General features: G+C 28.7%; 6 protein-coding genes across 8 annotated transcripts in view; 4 read left to right on the forward strand and 2 right to left on the reverse strand.

Annotated features, from left to right (window-relative positions):
* Positions 1-21,807, reverse strand: part of LOC130668653 (uncharacterized) — a 39,947-nt gene extending 18,140 nt beyond the window's left edge. Inside the window, exon 1 of the mRNA XM_057471040.1 lies at positions 21,656-21,807. The gene's annotated coding sequence lies outside the window, so the exon portion shown is untranslated. The remainder of the gene's footprint in view (positions 1-21,655) is intronic.
* LOC130668668 (putative transcription factor capicua) lies at positions 42-1,117 on the reverse strand. The gene is made up of 2 exons (XM_057471063.1): positions 674-1,117; positions 42-588 (listed from the first exon to the last, which is right to left on the reverse strand). Exons 1-2 carry the CDS (start codon positions 708-710, stop codon positions 53-55), a joined length of 573 nt encoding a protein of 190 aa, XP_057327046.1. The 5' UTR covers positions 711-1,117; the 3' UTR covers positions 42-52.
* LOC130668663 (dnaJ homolog subfamily B member 13-like) lies at positions 1,234-4,013 on the forward strand. Of its 2 annotated transcripts, XM_057471056.1 has the most exons (6): positions 1,234-1,404; positions 2,209-2,433; positions 2,693-2,840; positions 2,913-3,090; positions 3,292-3,463; positions 3,629-4,013. In XM_057471056.1, exons 1-6 carry the CDS (start codon positions 1,301-1,303, stop codon positions 3,900-3,902), a joined length of 1,101 nt encoding a protein of 366 aa, XP_057327039.1. In that variant the 5' UTR covers positions 1,234-1,300; the 3' UTR covers positions 3,903-4,013. The 2 variants fall into 2 exon arrangements, with proteins under 2 accessions (XP_057327039.1, XP_057327038.1); XM_057471055.1 differs by having other exon boundaries at positions 2,693-3,090.
* On the forward strand, positions 5,237-12,580 carry LOC130668651 (folliculin-interacting protein 1). The gene is made up of 10 exons (XM_057471036.1): positions 5,237-5,653; positions 5,995-6,169; positions 7,122-7,291; positions 7,374-7,450; positions 7,527-7,631; positions 7,691-7,922; positions 7,998-8,324; positions 8,417-8,501; positions 9,556-11,394; positions 11,984-12,580. Exons 1-10 carry the CDS (start codon positions 5,556-5,558, stop codon positions 12,194-12,196), a joined length of 3,321 nt encoding a protein of 1,106 aa, XP_057327019.1. The 5' UTR covers positions 5,237-5,555; the 3' UTR covers positions 12,197-12,580.
* On the forward strand, positions 13,158-17,330 carry LOC130668656 (uncharacterized). 2 transcript variants are annotated; one of them, XR_008990065.1, is made up of 14 exons: positions 13,158-13,275; positions 13,344-13,398; positions 13,467-13,526; positions 13,600-13,644; positions 13,728-13,886; positions 13,951-14,152; positions 14,479-14,636; positions 14,728-15,024; positions 15,619-15,817; positions 15,882-16,128; positions 16,284-16,360; positions 16,447-16,485; positions 16,572-17,136; positions 17,225-17,330. XR_008990065.1 is itself a non-coding variant. In XM_057471043.1 (13 exons), the coding sequence occupies exons 1-13, from the start codon at positions 13,256-13,258 to the stop codon at positions 16,583-16,585; spliced, it is 1,572 nt and encodes a 523-aa protein (XP_057327026.1). In that variant the 5' UTR covers positions 13,158-13,255; the 3' UTR covers positions 16,586-17,305. The 2 variants fall into 2 exon arrangements, 1 of the variants encoding a protein (XP_057327026.1); XM_057471043.1 differs by having other exon boundaries at positions 16,572-17,305.
* On the forward strand, positions 18,275-21,399 carry LOC130668669 (endocuticle structural glycoprotein SgAbd-2). The gene is made up of 4 exons (XM_057471064.1): positions 18,275-18,439; positions 20,017-20,213; positions 20,432-20,693; positions 20,779-21,399. The coding sequence occupies exons 1-4, from the start codon at positions 18,428-18,430 to the stop codon at positions 20,875-20,877; spliced, it is 570 nt and encodes a 189-aa protein (XP_057327047.1). The 5' UTR covers positions 18,275-18,427; the 3' UTR covers positions 20,878-21,399.
* Positions 21,808-24,513: the final 2,706 nt, after the last annotated feature.

Raw genomic sequence — 24,513 nt, forward strand, 5'->3', positions numbered from 1 at the left:
CAAGGATAATAGAGGACGGCTAAGGATAGTGGTTAAGGTTTTTTAAATACCGTTAGAGTAAAGGAGTAATAAATAAAGAAGGATTAATTAAGGGAACTAGCCTGACGCTGATATCCTTATTAGATTCCCGTGGATTTTCATTAGCAAGTTTTCTTCGCCATTCATTGGCAAATAGCATAAACGCATTTGCAGGACGGGGTATTTTAGCTTTACCCGGTGCATTACTGTTGGTGTACTTCCCGCCAAGTTGAGAAGCGCCTGCGTCGACAGATAGTTGATTTTGTCCGATGTGAACTTGGAAAATATTACCGGATGATTCACGTTTGCGTGATGAGGACGCCTGCTGTTTCTCAACATTATTAGTTTTACGTTTCGTCGAGTCGCATTCAATTGTTGCGCGGTTGCTAACGTTGTCTGATGACGTCGTTAAAACTATCAGCTGTTTGTGGGAAGACGTTGATGAAGTCGACGATGAGGCTATTGATAGGGATGAGGACGATGGCGAGTCTACCTCACGCTGGTTTTCTGATAATAACTCGTCAGTTTCTGATTCTACGTCCTCTTGTTTTATTATTGATTTATTTTTGTCTTTTTATAAACAAAAAAAAAAAAACAATTAATTATTATCCATTTATAAAAATATTAAGCGGTTAATTTTATATAAAATACTCACTTTTTCCTGAGAATACGACAAATTGATAATTACTCATTATTGTTGTTGTTGATTTCAGTTCAATTAATTTTGTATGGACTGGGACAATGAGTCCAATATATCTTATAATAATAACAATTGATTAAATATTTTATTATAGATAATAATAGAAAAATATATTAATTGATGTTATTACTGACAGATGTATGTGTATATACTTAAATGACGATAAATGTAACTGTGGATCCAAATAATAATCCGCGGTTGTTATAAAATATTGAACAATCTCGCGAGGAAATCAATGGATCGTTCTCGGTTGTCAAGCGTTCTGTGTTTAACGTCGAATGTCTCTTTTGTTTTTCTCTGTACTATCGAAAAAAAAAGCTCTCCGTAATATTTCCATCTCACTCAGTCTATCTGTAGGTATCTCACTCTTGTGTGCTACACTTCCGATTGTTCTCGACAAAGGACTGCCGATTGTCGGTAGTTATGATGCTGCTGTGTTCAATTCTATTTTTGTCTTTTTACGGCAGCCTTTTTTTTTTCTTTTTTTTTTTATATATATCAAACTTTTATGTTTTTACGTTTTATGGCTGTGTAATAAAATAATAATAAAAATGTGTATGGAAAATATTTTTTGACGACACAATGCACAGGAGCAACGCCGCGAATATTAAACCGACATTCGAAACGGATTATTATGGGGTATTAGAGTTGAATAGAGATTGCGATGACTTGGAAATAAAAAAAGCGTAAATAACATTGTGTTTTATTATGAATGACAATTGAATTTTAATTTTGTTTTACATTTTTTTATGTTCAATAATTGCTACAATACATGTCCAATTAAATTTTTATATGATATTTTTATGAAAATTAATTTCTGTTAAGGCCATACTCAGACAGGATCCCTCAATTTTTTAAAATATTAAATGACAATTTTTATGACTGTATTAAAATTTTGATAATTAATTTAAAAAAGGGCAACGCAGTTACAATTTCGCGGAGATAGATTTAAAAAAAAATTACTCACAATTGTCATCAATTAGGAGTTAAAACGAAAGTTGGTAAATAAATTTTAGCCTAAAAAATTTGACATGAAGATTTTACTGAAATTTATTTACCAAATTTCGTTTAACTCCTAATTGATATCAACTGTAAATAGTTTTTTTTTTAATCTATATCTCAGCAAAATTGTAACTGCCCTGCTTAAAAAATCCGATAGATTCTTATAGCTGTATATATAAGGCCCTATATTTAACTATAGCACTTCTCATAAAACTCATTCATTCTTATAAAATCTCTATGGAAATTTATGAGAATCTATTGAATTCTATGAGATTTTCTAAACAGGGTGCGTTGCCTTTTTTTAAATTAATTATCAAAATTTGAATGACCGTATTAAAATTTAGTCATTCAATATTTTTAAAAAGTGGGGGGAACTGACTGAGAATGCCCTTAAATTAAAAAAATATTTTCACTAACACTTTTTTTTATCTTTTGAAGAAAGGAATAATTAAAAGAAAAATATTTAAAAACAAAACATTTTCTTTTAGTTTCCGTCGTCTGGCAATACGTCATCAGAATCCCTCGAGACAGAGGAATGAGAATATTAAAGAAGTTTTAGCTCTGATAGCCGAAGCGTACGAAGTCCTTTCGGATCCTCTCAAGCGAGCTATCTATGACCAGTACGGTGAGACGGGTTTGAAAAGAGGAATCTCAGGACCAAATGGCCATATACCGCCCTACGTATTCCACGGGGAACCGCAACGTACTTTTAGGTATCAAGCTTTAACTCAGCTTTGCTTTTATGACTAAACTCCGCTCTCATTCTATTCTCTTTATTGTAACTCTATAAAAGCTGTTACGCCTTGTGAGATATTTTTATGGGTTGTAACGACATCTTAACGTCTTTCATGGCTATTACACTTTCACATACGTACATATATTTTTTTTTTTACGTATAAGTAACTACTTGATACATTAAGCCGTCATGTAACACTCATGTGACTGGTGATAATTGAATTGCAAATATTTTAGAAATTTTTTTGGAACGGATAATCCTTACGGTGATTTGGTTAATATTCTCAGTGACCCTCAGACAATGGAAATTATTTGTAAAATGCATACAGCAAATAAAGTCAAAGGTGAACCTATTAAGAAATCTCTGTTGTTGACATTACGAGAAGTACTTATTTATTTTATATTTTTAAAAAGTTTGTTTCTAAAAATGTTATTCATGTTTGTATGTATTTTTGAGATATTTTTTGGCGGTGTAAAAGAAGTCAAAATAAAAAAAAAGGTATTTGTAGACTCGGAAAAAATGAATACAGTTTTTAAAGAAGAAATTATTTCAATACCTATAAAACCGGGTCTTCCGACAGGAACGGAAATTGTTTTTCGGGAAAAGGGTGATGAAAGCGTTGATAGATTACCGGGTAATTAAATTATATTTGTTTGGAATATGCAACAAAAACTATTTAAATTAAATTTTTTAAGAATCATTTTTGACCTTCGAAGTGTGGGTACAAGTGATTGTAGCTTTACTTAAAAATTTTTGTTATCTCTGTTACTTGTGGTCTTTATTTTTGAGATTACACGAGTAATGTGTGGACTAAGACTTGTATTATTTATTACAGCGGACATAATATTTGTCACTGAAGACAGCCCTCACGAAATATTCCGAAGAGAAGGTGATAATTTGTTAATGACGGTTGAAATTTTTTTAAAGGATGCACTTATTGGTACTGTTGTTACTGTAAATACTGTAGACGACAGAACTATTCGTGTGCCGATAACATCGATAATAACGTATGAAAAATGAATTATTTATTTTAGAGAAATAAAATTTTTTTATTTGTTTTTTTTAAGTGCATTGATATAAAATACATAACAGCGAATCTTTGATCTATTTGAATCGCTTCAATAATTTACGAGGGTCATAAAGTGCCGGAAAATTTTTTCTCTTTTTTACAGGCCAGACTATCGGAAATGCATACCCAACGAAGGACTGCCCCTCGTAAAAAATATAAAAGAACGCGGTGACCTTGTAATAAATTTTAAAATTGAATTCCCAGTTTATTTACCGATCGCAAGTAAACAATATATTGAAAAAGCTTTCGAAAAAACTAATCAAGAAAATAATAACAGCAATAATGATAATGATAAATATTCAGACAAATTTTTTTCATCCAATCGATCACTAAAAAGTATCGATGATAATATTCCAATTCGTAAAAATACAAGTTAAATTTTTTTATCAATTTAATTAATTGTGTAAATCAATAAAAAGTTATGAAAAAATTTATTTAAGAATTTTTATCTCAATTAATTCAAGAGTTTAAAATAGTGTAGAGTAGAGGTACCATTTGTGGCCACCGCTAAAATTTTGGACATTTAATACTTCACGGAAAAAAATGAACTGTATAAATTGAGAATGACAAGTAATATAATGATAGTGTTCAGTAAATACTATCATTCTAAATAGTAACTTTTTCATTTATGATTAAAACGTGAATCATTACCGGATAAGTATGAAAATTTATCGTCTATGTAAGAAAAATTACTATTTCAACTTTAAAAATTGTAACTGATACCTAGAAAATTGACGATACGTTTTATAAAATTTATTATTTGGAAAGTTAAAATTCCCCATATTGACATCCGGGTTCCGAGTTATAATTTCAAACACTAATTTTTAAAGTTTATTTTTTTCCGTGTTGATTTTAATTAATGAATAAGTATAAAATAAAATTTTCATAGCAATAGTGTGATAAAAGTATCTGTGTACATATTTTATAAATTAATTATGACATTGCGCCTTTTACAATTTATTTTATTTAAATTTTTCCAAAACCGGCCGAAGCGGTACCTCTACCCTAATACTTTTTTTAAATGTACTTACATATTTATTAACTATTAAATTAAAATTTTTATCCTAATAATTTTTACTGACCATTAAATTTTAATTCTATGAAAAAAATTTAATGTAAAAATAAAAAATTAAGTTTTAGATAAAAACATTGTCAGTGCCCATTAATTTTTTATTTTACATCAAATTAATTTTATTTCTCATCAATTTATTATTTTAGTGAGGAAAATTTTATGATTCTAAATTTAGCCGACGTCTAATAATTTTTGGATTTTTTTTTATGCGGTAAATTATAAAAAAAAAAAATTTGAAAAAATTGCACTTGTAGTTTTTTAAATTTTTTACACGTGCATATTTTTTTTTTTTTTTTTTTTCGTAATTGATTTGTTGGAAAAAAAATCCGAAAATTTTTAACTGTCTGCTAACTTTGGGATCGTGAAAATTTTACCTGATATTTTTACAACCGTTTTATTAAAATTATATTTATTAAAAAAATTAATTTGTACTAACACTCGGTACGAATAAAACCTACTGTACTAGCAGAAGCCTCAGGAGTAATCATTATTGCCTTATACTTTTTACAGTTACTTTTATTTATACTCCATCCTAAATCATAATAACTATTAGCGTATTATTTATACACATATAAAATATATATCTGTATTACTATACAGACATGTGTATATAAAATAAAATAAAGTGACCCAGATCGTTTACTCAAGAGATATTAAATCACGTGAATAGTACTTTGATTTTTACCTGATGACGTCAGCATCAGAAGATAAATAATTATCTGGTGGTTTAAAATTTACACCAGTAAAACGAAAGTGTGGTGGTAATATTATCTGAAAGTAATGTAATCATCTCGTGAGAATCATATGACTGTGATGCACGTGACTTTATTTACAGTTGACTTTATAAATTGTGAATATGTATGGGACAGTTTCCTGCTGCGGTGATAGACCGTAAATTAATATTTGATAACGAGATGCGGAATTTTAATTAATATATTATATTTATCCTTAACTTATAATGACTTTATTCGATAAATTATTCGCGAGTAAAAAAAATAACAGCAAAAATTTCGATGATTTATTACCGCTGAAGATTGAATTTGCTACTCGTGATCGGTAAGAATTATAAATATTATATACATATATGTATATATCTATTTTTTAAACATCAAGTTTTGTCATCAGTCTGCTTAATTTATCTTGTTATTTATGCATTACTTTATACAGTTTTTCATTGTTATATTTAGCTCGACGATACTCTCCATACTACTATAGTCATTTATTTTTATTACTTCTCAAGTTATCTTTAAATCTCATTCATATGTTTCGTATTCATTGATTTATGTCACTGCCTTATCTCAACACATTGATGTATATTTGAAATAAAAAAAAAAAAATACAAAAAAGTCATTAATAATTGATATTGATATTGATATATTTCATTATTTATACTTCAGCAAAAATAAATTAAAATTTGGAGCCGATCAAGTGAGAATTTTATTATTCCGTGAGTGCGAGTGGCGAGGAAGAAAATTATTATTCGATTCAGTGTCTGTTAAAAATGACGGAAATAACATCAAGTGTCATGATGACAGTTCATGTCCGCGAAACGGAAATGGTTTACCTCAGGAGGTAAAGTGATTGCTAATAAAAATTTATTATTATTATTAATTATTATTTAAATAATCAGATAAGGTAAGAGACCCAGTACCCGATCACTCACGATCCTGAAGTTAGCAGACAATTAAAACTTTTTGAATCTTTTTTTTAACAATTAAATTTAAAGAAAAAAAAAAAACTAAAAATATGCTCTGTAGAAAATTTAAAAGACTACAAGTGCATTTTTTTAAAATATTTTTTTTTTCATAATTTATCGTTTTTTAAAAGATCCAAAAATTATTAGACGTCGGCTCACTTCAGTATCATGATCACTCATGTATTTTTATATCTATGTTTACTAAATATCTATACCTATAAAATGATAGGTCTTTTTTTTTGAACGCGCATCATGTAAACAGTATTGAACATTTTGACATTAAATTTATACCTCAAAATTCTGCGTATTTCAAAGAAGGTTTTTATCTATATATTAATATGATTTTGATCATAAAAAGTATATTTTTTTAAATTTCATTTTAATAAATTTGATCGATTATAGATATTGTTCTTTTTTTTTTTCAAATGAAACAAAAGAACATAATGTATGAGTCTGTCCTTTTTTTTGGCTTGATATAATTTTATTTCATTTTCTAATTAATATTTTAAAAACTACTAAAAATACTATTAATAATAATCATTATCATCATAAAATTAAATTTTTGTTTAAAACTACAAACAATTTTATTTTAAATGTCTGACAGTAATTTTAATTTTGAGAAACTGTGTTGTCGGGCAGACAATATTTTTGATAAAAATTTTTTTATATATACATATATATAATACATTTTTATTGCCCGCGAAGCAGGCGGGATCTGCTAGTATTTATCCAAATACATGGAGTGATCGAGTACTAGTTCCCTGATCGAATACGAGGTTTTTTACCTGAGTTATTAATTTGACTAATTAAATTTATTACTTAATTTAGAGTGAAAAGGATCCTTGTGATAACGTGAGTCTTTTAAGCGAAATGATATTCGGCACAGTGGCTATGACATACAGAGGTCCTTTGTTCAAAGTACATACTTTTGACACTTCAAAATGTATTATGTGTTGCAAAGTTTTCCCTGCTTCAGACCATAATCCCCATAAACAAAAGTAATATATTTTTATTGTATCAATTGTTAAACTCGATAATCATTTTACATAAATAAATAAATAATTTATTTTTATAATCCAGTGGGACTCTGTCAGATGAAGCTCTCGGTACGTCAAATCATGACTCGAATTCTAGCAACGGAAGTACTCGCAATACTCGTAAGTATTTATATTTATTTAGTTATTTTTAAAAAAATTCTTTGTTGACTATTTAATTATTTCTTAAATTTTTTAGTTTCATTCCCGAGTTCAGGTAATTTTTCATCGGGTAGCTTGAGAAAAAGTTCAACATGTTCAAGTACTTGTAGCGGATGGGATATAGATGTACCTCTATTGGGAAGTAAGTTATTATTTATAAATAAAATATATGAGTTATTTAATTGTTTGTATTTAAAACAGGTTCTCAGTCAATAGACAGCAGTTCCTCGTCAGGTTTTAGTAGTTTATCAAGTCTACGTAGACGATGGCTACGAGCCATGTCGACGTCCCTAAGCATCACTGAGTCAGATGAAATATTTGGATTTCAACCGTGCGGTGATACGTCCGGTGACATTTGTGATTTTAATACACGGAGACACAAAACAAGACTCGGGCTGGCTATTTTAATTAAATTAACACTTGGCCAAGAACGGTATATATTTATAAATATTAAATATCATTTTTGTGCACTAGTTTTATTTATTAATTTTATTTTTTTTGGGAGCAGATTGATGGAAGTAAGACTGCTGGAGCATGCGGCGCAGCTTGAGGCCATGTTAAACCGATTGTGTTACGCCTGCATCAAACCGACGAGAAGAAAAATGAATGTAGAACGTAAAGGACTGACTGTGAGACTTCATCAGACCGCATTACGGTGCACACTCTGGTTACTGCGGTTACTTATGACCACAGACAACATTGGAATACCATCTATATGGCATCACGTTTTGCTAAACTCGTCTGTTTGTAGAGAAATACGAGTTAATATGTTGTGTCGTAGTTTCCATCAAATGTGTCTGTTATTAAATAAAATTGACACTAAATCTACAAACTTGTAAGTCTTTTTTTTTTTATATTGGTTTAGAATTGTTATTTGTCATAAATATTAAATAAAAAATAAAAGTAAAACTATTTTATTGCTTTTAGCTTTCTCAGTACACTTGTAACAGCTGTTTTAACTTATCACCTTGGTTGGGTCAATACAATAATGTCATCACGTGATAAAACATTGGTAATGACTTTTAAAAAATTTTATATTTATTACCATGAAAAAATTGGTAACATAAAACTTTTTTTTTTCTCATTCATTTAATCTATAATTTATACAAGTGGTTTGTAAAGAAAAAAAAAATCAGGCAAGTTGGGCCACTTTTTAATGAAAAATTTTCAAATCTTCAGACAACTCAATTTTTTAGTAGATGTCGTAGAAATCTATCTTTTGCATTTGTCCTCATGGTGGAATTTTTGAAGGATTTTGCCATAATCTATCATAATTCATCGGGTAGGCTCCAAAAATACCATTGGTTCAAAAGTTTATATATGTAAATTAACGCGCTTTGTTCCGACGATAGTGGCCACAATTTTTAACGGATCTTAATGAAACTTGGCACACTTATTCTATGAACGATTATCACGGTTAAGTTCGAAGATGAGCAAAATCGGTCAACTAGTTTAGAAATGGTGGACATTTGAAATTCCAAAAATAACAAAAAATCCTACTTTTTCGGTTTTTTTCGTAAATAACTTTTTGACGAGTATATATATCCTTATTATGTAAAAAAAACTTGATAGCCGATAGAAAAAGCTATATTTTCCTTTTTTTATTTATTGTTTTACGATAATTGTTCCACTTTTATTAAGGGTTCAAAGTCACATAATTGACTCGTGTTATGGTGATAATGCCATTGTTTATCTTTGAAAATTTTTGATAAGTGATTATTAAACTATATATATATAGAAATCTACTTCCATTTCGGATGACGAATGGCCTTTTTTTTAATGATTTAATTTTTAGTAGAAATTTTTTTCGTATTTTTGCATAAATGAATTGTGAATTGAAAAAAATTTTTTTTTCTTTATTATTTTCAATGGGCCATTTTACCCCACATCCAATTTTTTTTTAATGACAGTTATTAATATGAGATAATTATTTGAGATGAATAAAAATAGTAAAAAAGAATTTACACTGATAGATTTTTTATGGAATTTTGTTAATTAATTTGATCTATTTAATTAACTTATATTATTATAAGTAAATTAATAAATGGTTTATTGGTTTATTTCAGATAGAAAATATTAAATTGAAATATCCGTACAATCCACTGTGGGCACAATTAGGTGATTTGTATGGAACACTAGGCAATCCAGTTAAATTCGTCAATACGGTAATTGTTGGTGACCCCGAAAAAGAAACATTAATAAATGCAATACTGACATTTCTGTCGTACTTCATACGCAGCGCAATAGTTGAAAAGCGTTATGAAGTGCGTTATTCACCTGAAGAAGAAGTACAAGACGCTATAAAAATTTTGCAAAGAAAATCTCCAACCAAAAGTAGTAAAAAAAATAATTTATCTCAGCTATTGAGTTCTAATGGCTCTAAAAATAGTTCACTTGCCAGTGAAGTAAAAGCTAACACTAGTAAAAGTATTAATAAAACATGTGTTGATTTGAACATTCCAAAATTACGTAAAACCGTTAGTTTGCACAAAAATCTTAATTCAAATCTGTCAAATTATTTAAAGACCGATTCAACTAAACTACCATTGAAGCTCGAGTCATTTCAGGATGATTTAGCGGCTGATTATTCTACAATGTGTTCAAATGATTTTGACAAAGAAGAAACTTCAAACTCGGTTAAAATAGTCGTCAGTGAAATCGCACCGCAAACTAATGTACTGGATGCAGATAAAAATTTATCCAGTGGATTGTTGCTGGGATCTGATGATTTTGAACAAAAAGATGATTGGAGAGATCCCGAATCGACGTCATTGTCACACAAATTTTCATTTTTACACAATAGTATTCAAGAAAGTTGTGCAGCATCTAATGCGACAACTGAAGTCTATTATTCGCAGGTCGAGTATACACAGCAACAAGATGACAATAAACAAAACCAAGTATTTTTTACACTTGGCGGTGAAGATAAGACAACTAGTGACAATATTTCTTGTACAGATATTAGTTTTAATAATAATAGTAATGATAATAATAATAATAATAATATTAACATTAATAATAATTGTCAATGTTCACTTGCATTTAATCGGGTACCAAGTACCTCAGCTCAGTTACCAGAGGGCGTATTGCGTAAAATTTTGCAAAGAAATTTTCCAGAGTCATCAAAAAGTATTCAGCAACGGCAACCAGGTACATCATTTGGGTACAAAGATCGTACTAATTTACTTGGCTCCTGTCCAAAGTGCAATGGCAGCGGAAGTGGTAATTATGAGAGCAGTAAACTTTTGTTAGAAACGCCTACGAATGCTACTGAAGTTTTGAGAACTTGTGGTAACTCTGTTAGTACACGTGCTGGTAGCAGCAGCAGTAATAGTCGAAATAGTAGAGAAGCTTCTACTGCAACTGCAACTGCGGCCCGTCCAAAACGAATTTATACGCTCGATGAATTATTAGAAGCTAATAATGTAATTGAACTACCGATGCCGAGATCAAAAATAATAAATGCAAATAAATCAAACAATAGCTATAATTTTGAACAAGTTACGGGTTTTACGGATACACTTTTACGTAGAACGGTCACTAAAGTTATGAATAATTGTACATTTGATTCGGGTTACACGTCTGGTCTAGTCATACAGGGATTAGTTAGAAAAAAAGAGGACTGTAAAGAGCGTGAAGCTAATGGTGAAAGAGATAGAAAAATATATTGTTTGGTTGATGAGTTGAGAGAAGAAATAAGTATTAATTCACAATTTTCAATGGTTGATCACGCGATATCGGAGTCATTGTGTATACTTGCTGATGTTGATAATTGGCAAGTTGGAATAGTATCGAATAACTCGACGATCAAGAGTCCTTTGCTGCCAGTTGGTATGTCTGCTTTGGTATCTAATATGCTTGAGGCATTTGGTTATTTATGGAGTAAATATCAATCACCTGGTCATGTAAGTATTTACATATATGTTTAATTTATTTATTTATTCATTTATTTAATTGACTGATGTTACTCTGTAAAAAATATGCGGATTAAATCCGGAGTAAATGCGGAGCGGGTTTATTCATTTAATTCCCTCAGAGTAAAATTTACTTCGAAAGGGAGTTTATTTTGATGTAAAAACTCCAAATCAGAGTGAATGCGGATTCAAATAAAATACAGGTCACTCCGCTGAAAAATAAACTCCTTATTTACTCCGTATACGGAGTGATTTCTTGTAAAAACTCCTAAGCTCTGAGTGATGGAGTTAATTCATGTACCTGAATATCACAACGTTTTTCGCGCAACGAAAATGAAAAAAATTTACATAGTTTGAGTATTTAAAGGTGATTTAAGGGGTAATATGGGTGGCTGTAATTGTCGGCTGACATACTGGTACCTAAGTAAAACATTCCCAAAATCTAGATCCAGTAGATTTTTACTTTTTATTTTGGATCCACGAAAAACGTTCCGATTTTCAGGTACATGTGAATTCGGATTTAAATAAAATCCGTAATTACTCCGAATCTACATCCGATAATTATTATTTTTTGTTTTAGTGTCTGAATATTTTGGAAAATAAAATGCGTGAAATCTGGTTAAGAAGTGAAGCATTGGCTAAAGTATTAATGACTGGAGATGTATGCGATATGAACTTGTCAAATTTAACAAATACTCTGGACCTTGATGCTGCCGATATACCACTTTTACTTGCTGTTGCTACAACTCATTCACCACAAATTGCGCAACGATTCGGACTTACGCTTACTTAACATTTTAATACTGTTATAGTTATAAATATAAATATAATTAATAATACTATTTTATTTAAATGATTAAGATGAATGAATGGTTTTAAATAATATCGCTGTGAATAAAATACTTTTAGTTATGGAAATTAATTTTAAATTAATGCTCTCATATATATCTAGTTAAAAATACTAATGATGTGATTATTTAAATTATTATTGATGCTGAGTGATAGTTTTATATGAAGGTGATGTTATTGTGATGATAAATTTTTATTGTAAAAAAATATTAAAAAAAAAAGTTTGCCGTCAGAGTTAATAAAAATTTTTTAAATAATATTTATATACAGGGACTTACTTCGGGGATAAATTTCATTATATGTAAATATGCGCTGGTAGCTTTTTAAAATCACAAATTAATGATATTCATTAATAAATATGTATAATTATTCTACAATAAATTTTTTTTTATATGAGATTGTTTTTCTCTACTCATTTTATGATCCTGGATTTATTAGACAATTAAAAATTTTCGAATTTTGTTTTTTTTTAATTTAAAAAAAAAAAAACTGAAAATATGCACGTCCCTGATTAAGGAATATGATTTGAAATGATTTAAAACAATTTGAATTGACTAATATATAAATATACTTTTAACATGGATCAAATTATTTTTCTTAATAAGGGGTAGAAAATTTTTAAAATTATCGGTACGATTTTTTATAATTTATTGGGCGTGTTCAGAAACACACTCTGGAAGAGAAATATTCAACTCCTGCGTTCAGAAATGTCCTCTGGTAGAACCAGGGATGCGATTTAACATTACAAAGGTACTAATCACACCTGGATAGGTAATTTTTCATCTCCAGAGTGTATTTCTGAACACGCTCATTGTTTTTAAAAAAATTCAAAAATTATTAGAAGTCGGCTAACTTCAGTATTATTTTATTTTAATATTTTAATTAATAATTTATGTGAACAAATCAGCGAACACTTCAAGTAATTGTCAATTATGATTTTCTAACACCTAAATTTTTTTAAATATTTTATTTTCAGTAAAAAGTTTACTTTAATTTATTAAATATGGAAATTTGTCCTCCAGCGTAATTATTTATTAATTAAATAAATAATTATCAATATATAAATAAAATAAAATAATTTTATTTTACAGAGTATCGCGATCTAAAATTCCCCGTTCAATAATTACAATAAAAAATACGATTTGCGTAAGTTTAAAAAAAGTATTTCTCAATATATATATAATTTAATTAGTTATTTATTTTTTCATACGCAGTTAGGTCACGAAGACTCTTGCAATTGTTGCTGTTGCTCCAATCCTCAACCGGCATATCTTGTAAATCATTAAATACATTTTCTCTAACAATTATTTTACGTTATTTATCTACAAACATTTTTCAAAAATTTAGAAATATGTTCAACCTCCCGTTCCAAAATCATTCAAACCCGTTCGGGTAATATGAATAATTAACTATTTAAAATAATTAATTTATTTGTAAATTTAAATTATATGGATATGTTTATTAATAATCAATAGTATTACTGGAGAAATGATATTCCATTTGAAGCCAACACAACTTATAAATTATCTTACTGGGATGGACCGACACCGAGTGGAAATTCAGTCAAGCCGATTTTACCCGAAGATTCTCTGACAGTTGGTGATGGGAACATTAATGATGAAACAGTTCACAAAGTAAATTACAATGAATGAAGTAGTTAATTAATTAATGACTTAATTAATTAATTATATTGTTAAGCTGAGTTATATAGGCAACTGGTGTGTGAAGCGGGAAATTCAAAATGAATCTGCGCCTCGGCGAACAGTCGAACAATGGCTAGGTACAGGACCAATGCAAGATAATACAACAAGTAAAGATGCTTATACATGGAAGTCTATTGCACGATCTAAACCTTTCAAAGTATCTAACAACTTGTACTGTCCTTGCGCATCTATAGATGGTAATTTAATTATAAAAAAAAAAATCTTTATCAAATAAAGTAAAAAAAAAAAATATCAGAAAAGAATTTCTTGGCGCAAAAAATTTTTGTATGATGAATTGAAAATATAAATTTTCTTAGGGTAAGAAATAAATTTTTTTGAGCCAAGAATAAATTGATTGAGGCGTAAAAAAATTTCTTGCGCCAATAAAATTTTTATTTTCTATGTACATTTCAATAAATATATTTATATTATTGACATTTTACGTGGCTTTGACATTTCGACCATTAAATTTCCTCGTCTAATATAAATAAAATATATATTTTTTTTTTATTTATATCTCAAGATAATACAACATACAAGTTAAGCTATTACGAATCAGGCTGTGGCATTCCAGTATCGCGATCTTTCAAGCCAAAGAAAATTTACACCAAGAGTGACGTTCCAATGGATGGATGCACCACTTATAAACTCAGTTACTGGCCTTACGAAACACCTTGCAAAGTATTTATACTTGGATTTATCTTTATATATTCTGTTTTAATTAATGAGAATTGTAATATATTATTATTTTATTAAATTAATATTTCATTAGGAAACTCATCCATGGAATCAAAAAATAAAATATCACGAGCCTTTAACGCCATTGGATGACTCTACGATATATAAATTAAGTTACTGGCCCAACAATCAGCGTGTCAGAAAACCATTCAGCCATTCAGCTAGACAAACGAATAATTTATTAAACACTGGGCAAGGTTTTGACGAAAATACGACATACAAGCTCAGCTATTTTGCGTGCGGAGATAACGTTCAGAGAAAACCAATTAAACCGGTCGCTAAACCCAGTGAATTATCAAAAAGCCCTTTGGCTGATGACACTGTGCATAAAGTACTTTTTTTATTTATTTAGGGGAAGGGGGGGGGCAAAAAGGGGTAGGGTAGGTAAAACGGGGTACCCCCAAAATTTATTAAAAAAAAATTTTATATTTTAAATGGTTTTTAAACATTCCAAAATCACTTCTGTAATTATAAATAAGCGTTACTTTGAATTTTTTTTGGTAAACTTTTTCAAAAATCAATTGTCAGTTGAAAAATATTAATGACGTTTGTTTTATGATAAAACTATTAAAAATTTTTTTTCTTCATTTGTATCCAATAAACATGTAAAATATAATTTTTCTTCATGTAAATTGCTTATAAAAAAATTCAACTCAATCAAATTCGTTTAAAATCCAGAAATTTTTTTTTTTTTTACCTTTTTTAGGAGGTACCCCACTTTGCTCGCAGAAATGAAAAATTTTTTTTTTCAACGGTAACTGAAAATTTCTTCTATTTACTTTGAATATCATTAAAAAAAAAAAGGTTTGGCGTATTTGAGTCCTCGAAAACTTGGTATTTCCTTAAGTGCCCCCTTTTGCCCCTCCCTCCCCTAAATAATTTTGTTAGGGAATTTAATTAAATTATTTTTAAAAAAATATTTTAGTTGAGTTATTTGGGAAACTATAGAGTAAAACCAGAGCAACCAATAATACCTGGTAGCTCTATTGAAAATTGGTTTGAAAGTGGACCGATGCAGAATTCAACGACTCAGAAAAATGATTTTTCATGGAAGTGCAGCGAACCTGGGCCAATGGCTTCTAAACCAGAAGATAATCTTGGATTTTCATCTATGCCCCTCGAGTGTAATTTTGAATATTTTTGGTTTTTAATTTAAAAAAAAAAAATTTAATATAAATTTTTTCGTAGGCTGTACTACACATAAACTGTCGTACTATCCCAATGATCTTAATGGATTGGTGAAAAATAAATCATTCAAACCCCCAGTGGAAAATAGATATCGGCAGCCCGATGTTCCTTTTGAAGGTGAAACAATCATGCGACTGAGTTACCAGCCAGTGGATTGCTATTTACCGCGAAAAAAACCGTGGGCCCAACGTACTGAGTATCACCCACCTCTCACATCTATGGAAGACAATACCATTTACAACCAAAGGTTTTTTTTTTCAACTTGTCCACTGACAATTAGATTTATTATTTTTATTATTCAGTTATTCATGTTGTAATCAAGTGATAAATTGTTTAATAATTATTATTTTTAATTCAATTATTGTAAAAAGTAATGATTTTAAAAATGAACTGAACTTTCAGTTACATACCTCCAGGTACTTTAGAGGCTTTGCCGTGTGACCAACCCTGTCCTCGATTGCCATCAGACATGGGTCAAGGTAAAATTTAAACAGCTTATTTTTAAATTTCTGGTCGACTTTTTATTTTCATTTTTGAAATTATCTGATTGTTTAAATAATTACAGATACGCGTAATGTTCCTCCACATTCTTATTGTGTTGCAGGTAAATAATTTTCATTTTTTACTGACAAAATAAAAAAAAATATATGTAGTATAATTACATTTATTATTAAAAACTTCTTTTTACAGCATGTTCGTCGTGACTCGGATGAAGTTTTTTATAAATATTTATTGCTGTCTATCCATTTATATTTTATACTTAAATATACATATTTTTTTTATAACAAATAAAATTTGAATAAATTAAAAAAGTATTTTTAAGAAAAAGCCAAGCTGAAGATTGGAGGCTTAACAGGCTTATAAATGTTGTGTAATAAAGGGTTAAAAAAAATATAAGTCTTTAAGTGAAGCGAAACGAAGCGGGAGATTTGAAGCCGCCAAACGATATATTATTAGCAGAGGATCGTTGCAGGTTAAAAAAAAATCTATAAATATAGATACTCAATAGGTATCAGTCGGCCAGGGTATCAGCGAACCCGAGGATCAGTCATTTATGTCAGCTTCTGAATTCCATGGATCCACATTTACGAAGGCCATGTGAAAGTAACGGTCGCTTCCTCGCACTTAACTCAATTCCTCTGGTGTAAGTTCTTCAGCATCGTCGTCGGTGTTACGAAATATCATTACATATATTACGAACAAGACGACAACGACTATTACGGTGTGACTAAGTGTACTGAACCTTTGTGGAAAGGTAGATATGATTTATATATATGGTATTCGATGATGAGACCATTATACTGATTGAGAGTAAAGGCTTCATTTTGCTTTGGTACCATCAGGTCATCTCCGTTGCTGAGTTAATTGATTCTATCGAAATGTTTTCACATATTTTTCACAATTTATGTTCTGTTGATACTTCACACGCACATAAATTTTAAAAAATAATAAATGAGTTGATGATGAGTTAACTTTTAAAATGTTTTTTTGAATGATAATTTAATTTTTGAAATACTAAATTATGATAATGATTATTACAGAGGAAATTGTGCCGGAAAATAAGATGGCTGATAAATAATTACCTAACTGTTATATGTTTAAAACATCAATAGAATAATCATCGACATGAATCTGTAATGACTGCGCAATACATTATATTATTTATAAATAAATATAAAAAATATATGACAAGTCAAATAAAATCTGAATAGTTTTAGAGAAATTTACTTATGTCATATTAAATTTTTAATGATTAATGTCTATGTCTGGCATTAAATTTCATAATTTGTGTAAATATGTTTAATTAGCATCATTATAATTATTTGATTATGAATTTTTAATTAGTTATTTAATAGCTAATTAATGACGTTATTTAAAGATGTAAAAGAAAGTGACCTTTAATTAAATGTAATAGAGTACAAGATGCTGAGGAAAGTCTATAGAATTTTAAGCTTTTGTATTTAATTGATGGTTTAGACATAAGTAATAAATGGAGTTATATGTATATACATATATATATGAAAGTAAATGATGTAGAATAATAACGAGACATTTGATTGACGATGGATTTTATTTGATGCGCCTAAAGGTGGTCGGGTCTGGAAAATGCTAAGTATTGCAAGTATGCGTTGGAGTAACGATAAATATTTGTGCTGCTGTTTATGTTGGGACTGATGATGCTGCAAATTACAGAGGCGTTTATCCTTATGGCTAAAATTATTCATCTAGGATGAGAATATAAGAGTAGAGGGATAACCCGGGGATGGGAGAAGAGCACACATAGGCGTCGACCTCTATGTAATCCATATACATTTACCTTCGTAATTCATGGATCTTCCGAAGAAGGGATAAAGTGAGAGTAAGTATAAAAGGTGATTTCTTTCCTGATCAAAAACACAGTTCAGTGTTGCTTCTTTGCAGTTCGCTGGTTACTTTTTTGTTACGAAACTGATCTTTCGTATCAACTCACGGTTTTATTTATTTTTACTACAGCCTACTCACGGTCTTTTTTTTTAATTTGTGGGATCAAGCTCTGAGGATACACTATGAGATTCTTTGTAAGTTCATTTTTTTTTAATTTTATTCATATTAAATAAAATTATTTTGTATTGAAACTAAAAAATTTGACTTCAACTAAAATTTTAATTAAAAAAAAAATACTCAATTAATTGTATGAATTTATTACAAAAAAAAATACTATTTATTTATCGAAAAAAAATTTAATCAATTGTATAAATTTGTTACTTAATAATTATGTTGATTAATTTATAAATTCAATTAAATAACAGTCGTAATTAATTTAACACTAGATGAATTGTTAATTGTCGGATTAAATTTAAATAAATATTCTATTAATAAAAAAAAAATAATTAATCAGTAAAGAAAGTGAGAGTTAGCAAGAATAGATTCATAAATCCGATACATAAAATAGGGAAAATAAAATAAAAACAATAGAATGTAAATGAACATACAGATCGGCGTTTGATTAAAGGAGATGGTTTCGCGTGATAACTTCGTCCATTTCTCCATTAATAAATCACACTCAATACAAATACAATTCTCTTATATAAATCCATGTATTTGATATTATCTAGAGGTTTAAGTGGCAACAGTTTAACAAGACTTGTAATGAGATAAGAATTACGCGGCGAGCCATTTAAATTTAAAAAAAAACAACGAGCTAATAAATATTTCAGCAAAAGGGATGGGTAAATACAAGACAATTTAAATGGATGTATGTTTGTATGGCTATGGGCCGATGGGTTAGCGGGTCACGAGTTAAATGACCCACGCTGGCATTTACTTCTAACTTTCACTCATCTCCGGTGTGGCCTGCAGAGATTAATACCCTGCACTACCCAAACTCAACCGGGAAGTCATAGTAGGAGGTTACGAGTCATCGCGGAACATTTATAATGCCATATACTTTGTATTCCATAATGTATATTACATAATCCTATTATATATCCTCTACTATGTTTGTTTAATACAGTGCAGTATATAGCTGAGCTTTCCTGAATCCGCGAACGAGCGGATTTATTTATCTCCGTTATTTATTATCAATTTAAACATTATATATTACATATAAATTTTTTTAAAACCCCTCTGCATATTTTTATGATCATATGAACTACTCATCAAGAATAACTTTCATTTTTTGAAATCTTCTTTAAAGCTTTTAAAATATTTTTATTTTTAACTTTCCCTTTATTATATTTTTATTACGTCAAGTTAACTTTGGTAATAAAATTAAGTAGATTTTATTAATTATTATTATTTTAAATATTTCAAATTTAAATAAATAGTGCTGTGGATATTAAGTAGTTTTCATTTTCGAAAAATTTATTTATTAATTCTCTACGAATATTCCAGAAGGCTTGAAAATAATTATGATCCTGAAGTTAAGACAATTAATAATTTTTTAATTATTTTTTTAAACGACTTAATTTAAAAAAAAAAATGAAAATAAAAATATGCACATGTAGAAAATTAAAAAAACTAGAGGTGCAATTTTTTGAAATATTTTTTTTTATAATTTATCGTTTCAAAAAAAATTCAAAAATTATTAGACGTCAGCTGACTTCAGTATCATAAAATAATTTCAGAATACTCAATAAATTTTTTTTTTTTTTAGATTTTATTAGTAATTGCTGGTGCAGCAGTAGCCCAAAATCAGTACCAAAATCAGGGCCGTCAACAACAGCAACAACAATATCAAGACGATGAACAACAAAGGTCACAGATAAATGACAGGCAATATTCTACAACAACTTATATTCCAATTTTGCAGTGGAACAAAGAGCAGGAGCATGATGGAACATACCGAACAAGGTAAAAGTCAATGGGTGTGTTTTCTTCTTCTTCTTCTTCTTTTACTTGTTTATATACCACTCCTCTGTATGTAAAAGAAGAGAAGATCCTTGAACTATAGCTTAAACAATCCCTATCTCCGTACAAACCGACATAAGCTTTACTCATTACTCGGCTTATGTTACATGTTACCTGAAGTAACCTATTGACTTTATAATTTTTTTATCTAATCTACTCAGCTATGAAACCGGCAACAACATAATTGCTGAAGAGAGTGGATACATAAGATCTACAGGAGAGGGCGAAGACAAGGTTGATACTCTTGTACAGTCGGGTAGTTACTCTTACACAAGTCCTGAAGGTCAATTAATTTCTGTAACTTACACCGCTGACGAAACTGGATTCCATGCGATTGGTGATCATATCCCAACACCACCACCTGTCAGTGAAGAAATCCAAAAAGGACTCGACCTTATTTACGCTGGTATCAAAAAGCAACAGGTTATTATTATTCCACATTATTTATTTTAAATTATATACTGCTCGATTTTACGGTACTTAAATTTTTTTTGTCGCTGATTGACAGGAGGAAGCGGCACATGATCAGCAACCACCTAAAGAAACGCAACTTTTGAGCCAACAACGTCTCGACCGACAAGAAGACAACAAAAAATACCGTTTTTAATAAATTTAATGATAAGGTTAAATAATTAAATTGTTTTATCAAATAGAGCGAGATGGAGACTACGATAGTCAGACTATCAGATCGATTTCAATAAATATTTTTTTATAACTATTATTAATATTGTGATGGTAAATATCATTATGATTATTAATTTTTTTATGATCCTGAAGTTGGCAGACAATTAAAAATTTTCGGATTTTTTTTTTTTCAACAAATTAATTACAAAAGAAAAAAAATAAAAATATGCACGTGTAGAAAATTCAAAAAACTGTAGGTGCAATTTTTCAAATATTTTTTTTTTAATAATTTGTCGTTATAAAAAAAATTCAAAAATTATTAGACGTCTGCCAACTTCAGTATCATATTTTTTTACGTCTTTTTAATTCATCTATTGAGATGATGGTACTGAATAATAATCTGTAATCGGCTATTTTTTATTTTTATATTATTATTACTGTATATGTATTGTATTTTGTAATGTATTTTTTTTATAGTAATAAACTGGATTATGAAGAGCAATTATCTTATATTTTAATATTGCTTAGTATTTATTTCATGAGTGTGAATGTAGGAGACATCAGACAAATTAAAAATGGTTAATAAATAGAGTAAATAATTAATAAAATAAAACTTAAAAAAAAATGGGCATTTAAAAAATTTTTAAATTAATAAGTGTATTTTTAAAATTATTTACTGTTTATTTATAATTTTAAATTTGTCTGATGTCTGCTACATTCACACTCGTCTTATTTTAATTCATTTTTAAAAATTAACTCACCGGTCGATGACTTGTCTTGTTGTTGACAAAATTGTTGATTTCTTCAAGAAGTCGAATATAAGAGAACACTCAACACTTGTTTACTTATTTTTAATATTCTCTATTATTATTACTTATCATTAAATGACACTACTCATTTTCTACACTTTGCTTGCTAATAAATATTTACTTAGCATTTCATTAAATTTGTATTTTATTTATTTAAACACAACGATTATGGCGATTTTGAAATATTGATTCCAATATTTCCGATATCTTGAATATCAAACTGAGGTATTGATTTTTTTCATGATACTGAAGTTAGCCGACGTCTTATAATTTTTGAATTTTTTTTTAAACAATAAATTATTTTTAAAAAAATATTTGAAAAAATTGCACTGATAGTTTATTGAATTTTCTACATGTGTATATTTTTATTTTTACTTTTTTTAAAATTAAGTCGTTGAAATAAAAATTCAAAAATTTTTGTCTGCTAACTTCAGGATCATATTTTTCAACAAAACAAAATGGCCGAAGAATGTAGAACTTGATGCGTAAGTTAATTTAGTCTGATATCAAAATAAAAAAAAAATAATTCAAAAAATTGCACTTATAGTTTTTTAAATTTTCTACATGTCCATATTTTTAGTTCTTTTTTTAATTGATTAATTGAAAAAAAATCAAAAAATTGTTAATTGTCTTTTAATTTCACAATCATTATTTATTAATTAATTATTTAAAAAAAATTAAACAAATATTTAGTATTAATGTATTTGTGATTTAGAAATAAACGATTAAATTCATTTGATTATTTTTATTATTGAGGCAGTTAAAAATAAAAATAAAACTATTAGAGAAGAAAGAAATTCCGAGAACTTAAACTTCCAGTTCATTCCAAGAATTTATCGATCGATTTTACTTCACTTAGTCGCTAAAATAAAATAAAATTTTTACTTCACTAATTCACTGACACTTTTTTTTAATAATTTATTTGATTTAATATCACTTTTTTTTAAACTTTTTAATTATTTAACACTTTATTTTTATATTAAAATTTGGAAGCTATTGTTTACTTCCCGCACTTTTTTTTACACTGTACTTATATTTTATTTAATAATATGTCATCATTTTTAATTAATTCAATTAAAAAAAAGAATTTTAGTGTATTCATTAATTTAAAATGCCATTGAATTATTATTTAATATTATTTTGAATGAAACTAGCACGTAGACGCGAACAATGGCTGTGAAAATGCACTAATGACTAGAGAATAATAGTGAATTTGGTAGGAGAAGCATCTAGTTTTTTTTGGCAAATTTTCTTTTGAACAAAGCCTCTGATTGGTTTAAAAATTTTGAAAAGACCCAATCAAATAACTTCTTATTAAATCTGTAGCGAAGTTTCGACCAATGAAATTTGAAATTTTTGAAAATTTGTAACCCTCTCTGGTGGCGATGGGGAGAATCAAAATTTTAACAGACGCTAGTCATGGTCTAGATTTCGCAGTGAATCTTTCGGGCAATTGTGATTTTTTAAAGACATTGGAACTGATCTACGCTAAAATAAATAAAATATTGAATTTAATTGTCGAAGAAGTGATAATCTGATAACAGTGAAGAGAGTGAATTTATTTGAGTGAATTAGTGATACAAATTAAAGTGAAAATAAGTGTTGGTGATGAGAGGTGCCGGAGTCGGTGCGAATTCTCTGTAATTTTTTTGTTCGTTTTATTTTTAAATTTCGATAGTGTTTCGAATAAATTAATAAATGCAAGTGAGTGATAAATATTTTTAGTTCTAAATTTCTATTGAAGTGATTGGCTTAAAATTTTTTTAATTACCCAATCAAATAATTCCTTAGAAAATCTGTTAGCGATTTGTCAGCCAATAAAATTCAAAGTTTTTGAAAAATTGTAACGGACTCTGGTGGCTTTTGGGGGAATCAAAATTTTAGCAGACGCTAGTCATGGTGTAGATTTCGAAGTGAATATTTCGGGCAATCGTAATTTTTTAAAGACATTGTAACTGATCTATGTTGAATTAAATAAGATATTGAATAATTAGAGATTATCTGATGACAGTGGAGTGAGTGAATTTATTCGTGAATTAGTGATACAAATAAAAGTAAAAAATATAAGTGTTGATGGTGATGAGTGCTGGCATCAGTGCTAATTCCCGGTAATTCATTTGTTCGTTTTATTCCTTTTTTTAAATTTTGAAATGACCTAATCAATTTCTTATTAAATCTGTTAGCGAAATTTAATGATACGGAAGTTAGCCAACATTTAATTATTTTTTTGTTTTTTTCGAAACGATAAATTATAAAAAAAAGATTTTTAAAAATTGCATCGAAGGTAAGAGACCCAGTACCCGATCAGGGAACAAGTACCCGATCACTCATGTATTTGTTTATCTATATTTACTAAATTTTACTACCTACAGATATAAAAATACATGGAGTGATCGAGTACTAGTTCTCTGGTCGGGTGCGAGATCTTTTACCTTATAGTTAATTTAATTTTCTACATGTGCAAACTTCTGATTTTTTTTTTCTTGTAAATGATTTGTTAAAAAAAAATTTTAAAATTGTTAATTGTCTGCTAACTTCAGATTCGTGAAATTTCTGCCAATAAAATTTAAAGTTTTTGAAAATTTGTAACCGACTCTGGTGGCTTTTGGGAGAACTAAAATTTTAGCAGACGCTAGTCATGGTCTAGATTTCGAAGTGAACATTTCTATGTTGGAATAAATAATATATCAAATTAATTATATAATAAATAGTTACTATTTAATGACAATTAAGTGCGTGAATTTATTTTAGTAAATTATAGAAAAATAAAAGTGTTAGTGGTGGTGATAAGTGCAGTGTCAGTGCTAATT

This window comes from Microplitis mediator, chromosome 5, assembly GCF_029852145.1.
Source record: "Microplitis mediator isolate UGA2020A chromosome 5, iyMicMedi2.1, whole genome shotgun sequence".
Lineage (NCBI taxonomy): Eukaryota > Metazoa > Arthropoda > Insecta > Hymenoptera > Braconidae > Microplitis > Microplitis mediator.

Bases quoted from the DNA above. Each gene is read 5' to 3' on its own strand.
- LOC130668668 (XM_057471063.1), bottom strand. From the start codon at position 710: ATGAGTAATTATCAATTTGTCGTATTCTCAGGAAAAA. The intron at 589-673 runs GTGAGTATTTTA...GTTTATAAAAAG, and splicing joins TGTCGTATTCTCAGGAAAAA to ACAAAAATAAATCAATAATA.
- LOC130668656 (XM_057471043.1), top strand. From the start codon at position 13,256: ATGGAAATTTGTCCTCCAGC. The intron at 13,276-13,343 runs GTAATTATTTAT...TTTATTTTACAG, and splicing joins ATGGAAATTTGTCCTCCAGC to AGTATCGCGATCTAAAATTC. The intron at 14,153-14,478 runs GTAATTTAATTA...TTATATCTCAAG, and splicing joins TCCTTGCGCATCTATAGATG to ATAATACAACATACAAGTTA.
- LOC130668669 (XM_057471064.1), top strand. The intron at 20,214-20,431 runs GTAAAAGTCAAT...TAATCTACTCAG, and splicing joins GATGGAACATACCGAACAAG to CTATGAAACCGGCAACAACA. The intron at 20,694-20,778 runs GTTATTATTATT...GCTGATTGACAG, and splicing joins CTGGTATCAAAAAGCAACAG to GAGGAAGCGGCACATGATCA.
- LOC130668651 (XM_057471036.1), top strand. From the start codon at position 5,556: ATGACTTTATTCGATAAATTATTCGCGAGTAAAAAAAATAACAGCAAA. The intron at 7,923-7,997 runs GTATATATTTAT...TTTTGGGAGCAG, and splicing joins TTAACACTTGGCCAAGAACG to ATTGATGGAAGTAAGACTGC. The intron at 8,325-8,416 runs GTAAGTCTTTTT...TATTGCTTTTAG, and splicing joins GACACTAAATCTACAAACTT to CTTTCTCAGTACACTTGTAA.
- LOC130668663 (XM_057471055.1), top strand. From the start codon at position 1,301: ATGCACAGGAGCAACGCCGCGAATATTAAACCGACATTCGAAACGGAT. The intron at 1,405-2,208 runs GTAAATAACATT...ATTTTCTTTTAG, and splicing joins GACTTGGAAATAAAAAAAGC to TTTCCGTCGTCTGGCAATAC. The intron at 2,434-2,692 runs GTATCAAGCTTT...CAAATATTTTAG, and splicing joins GAACCGCAACGTACTTTTAG to AAATTTTTTTGGAACGGATA.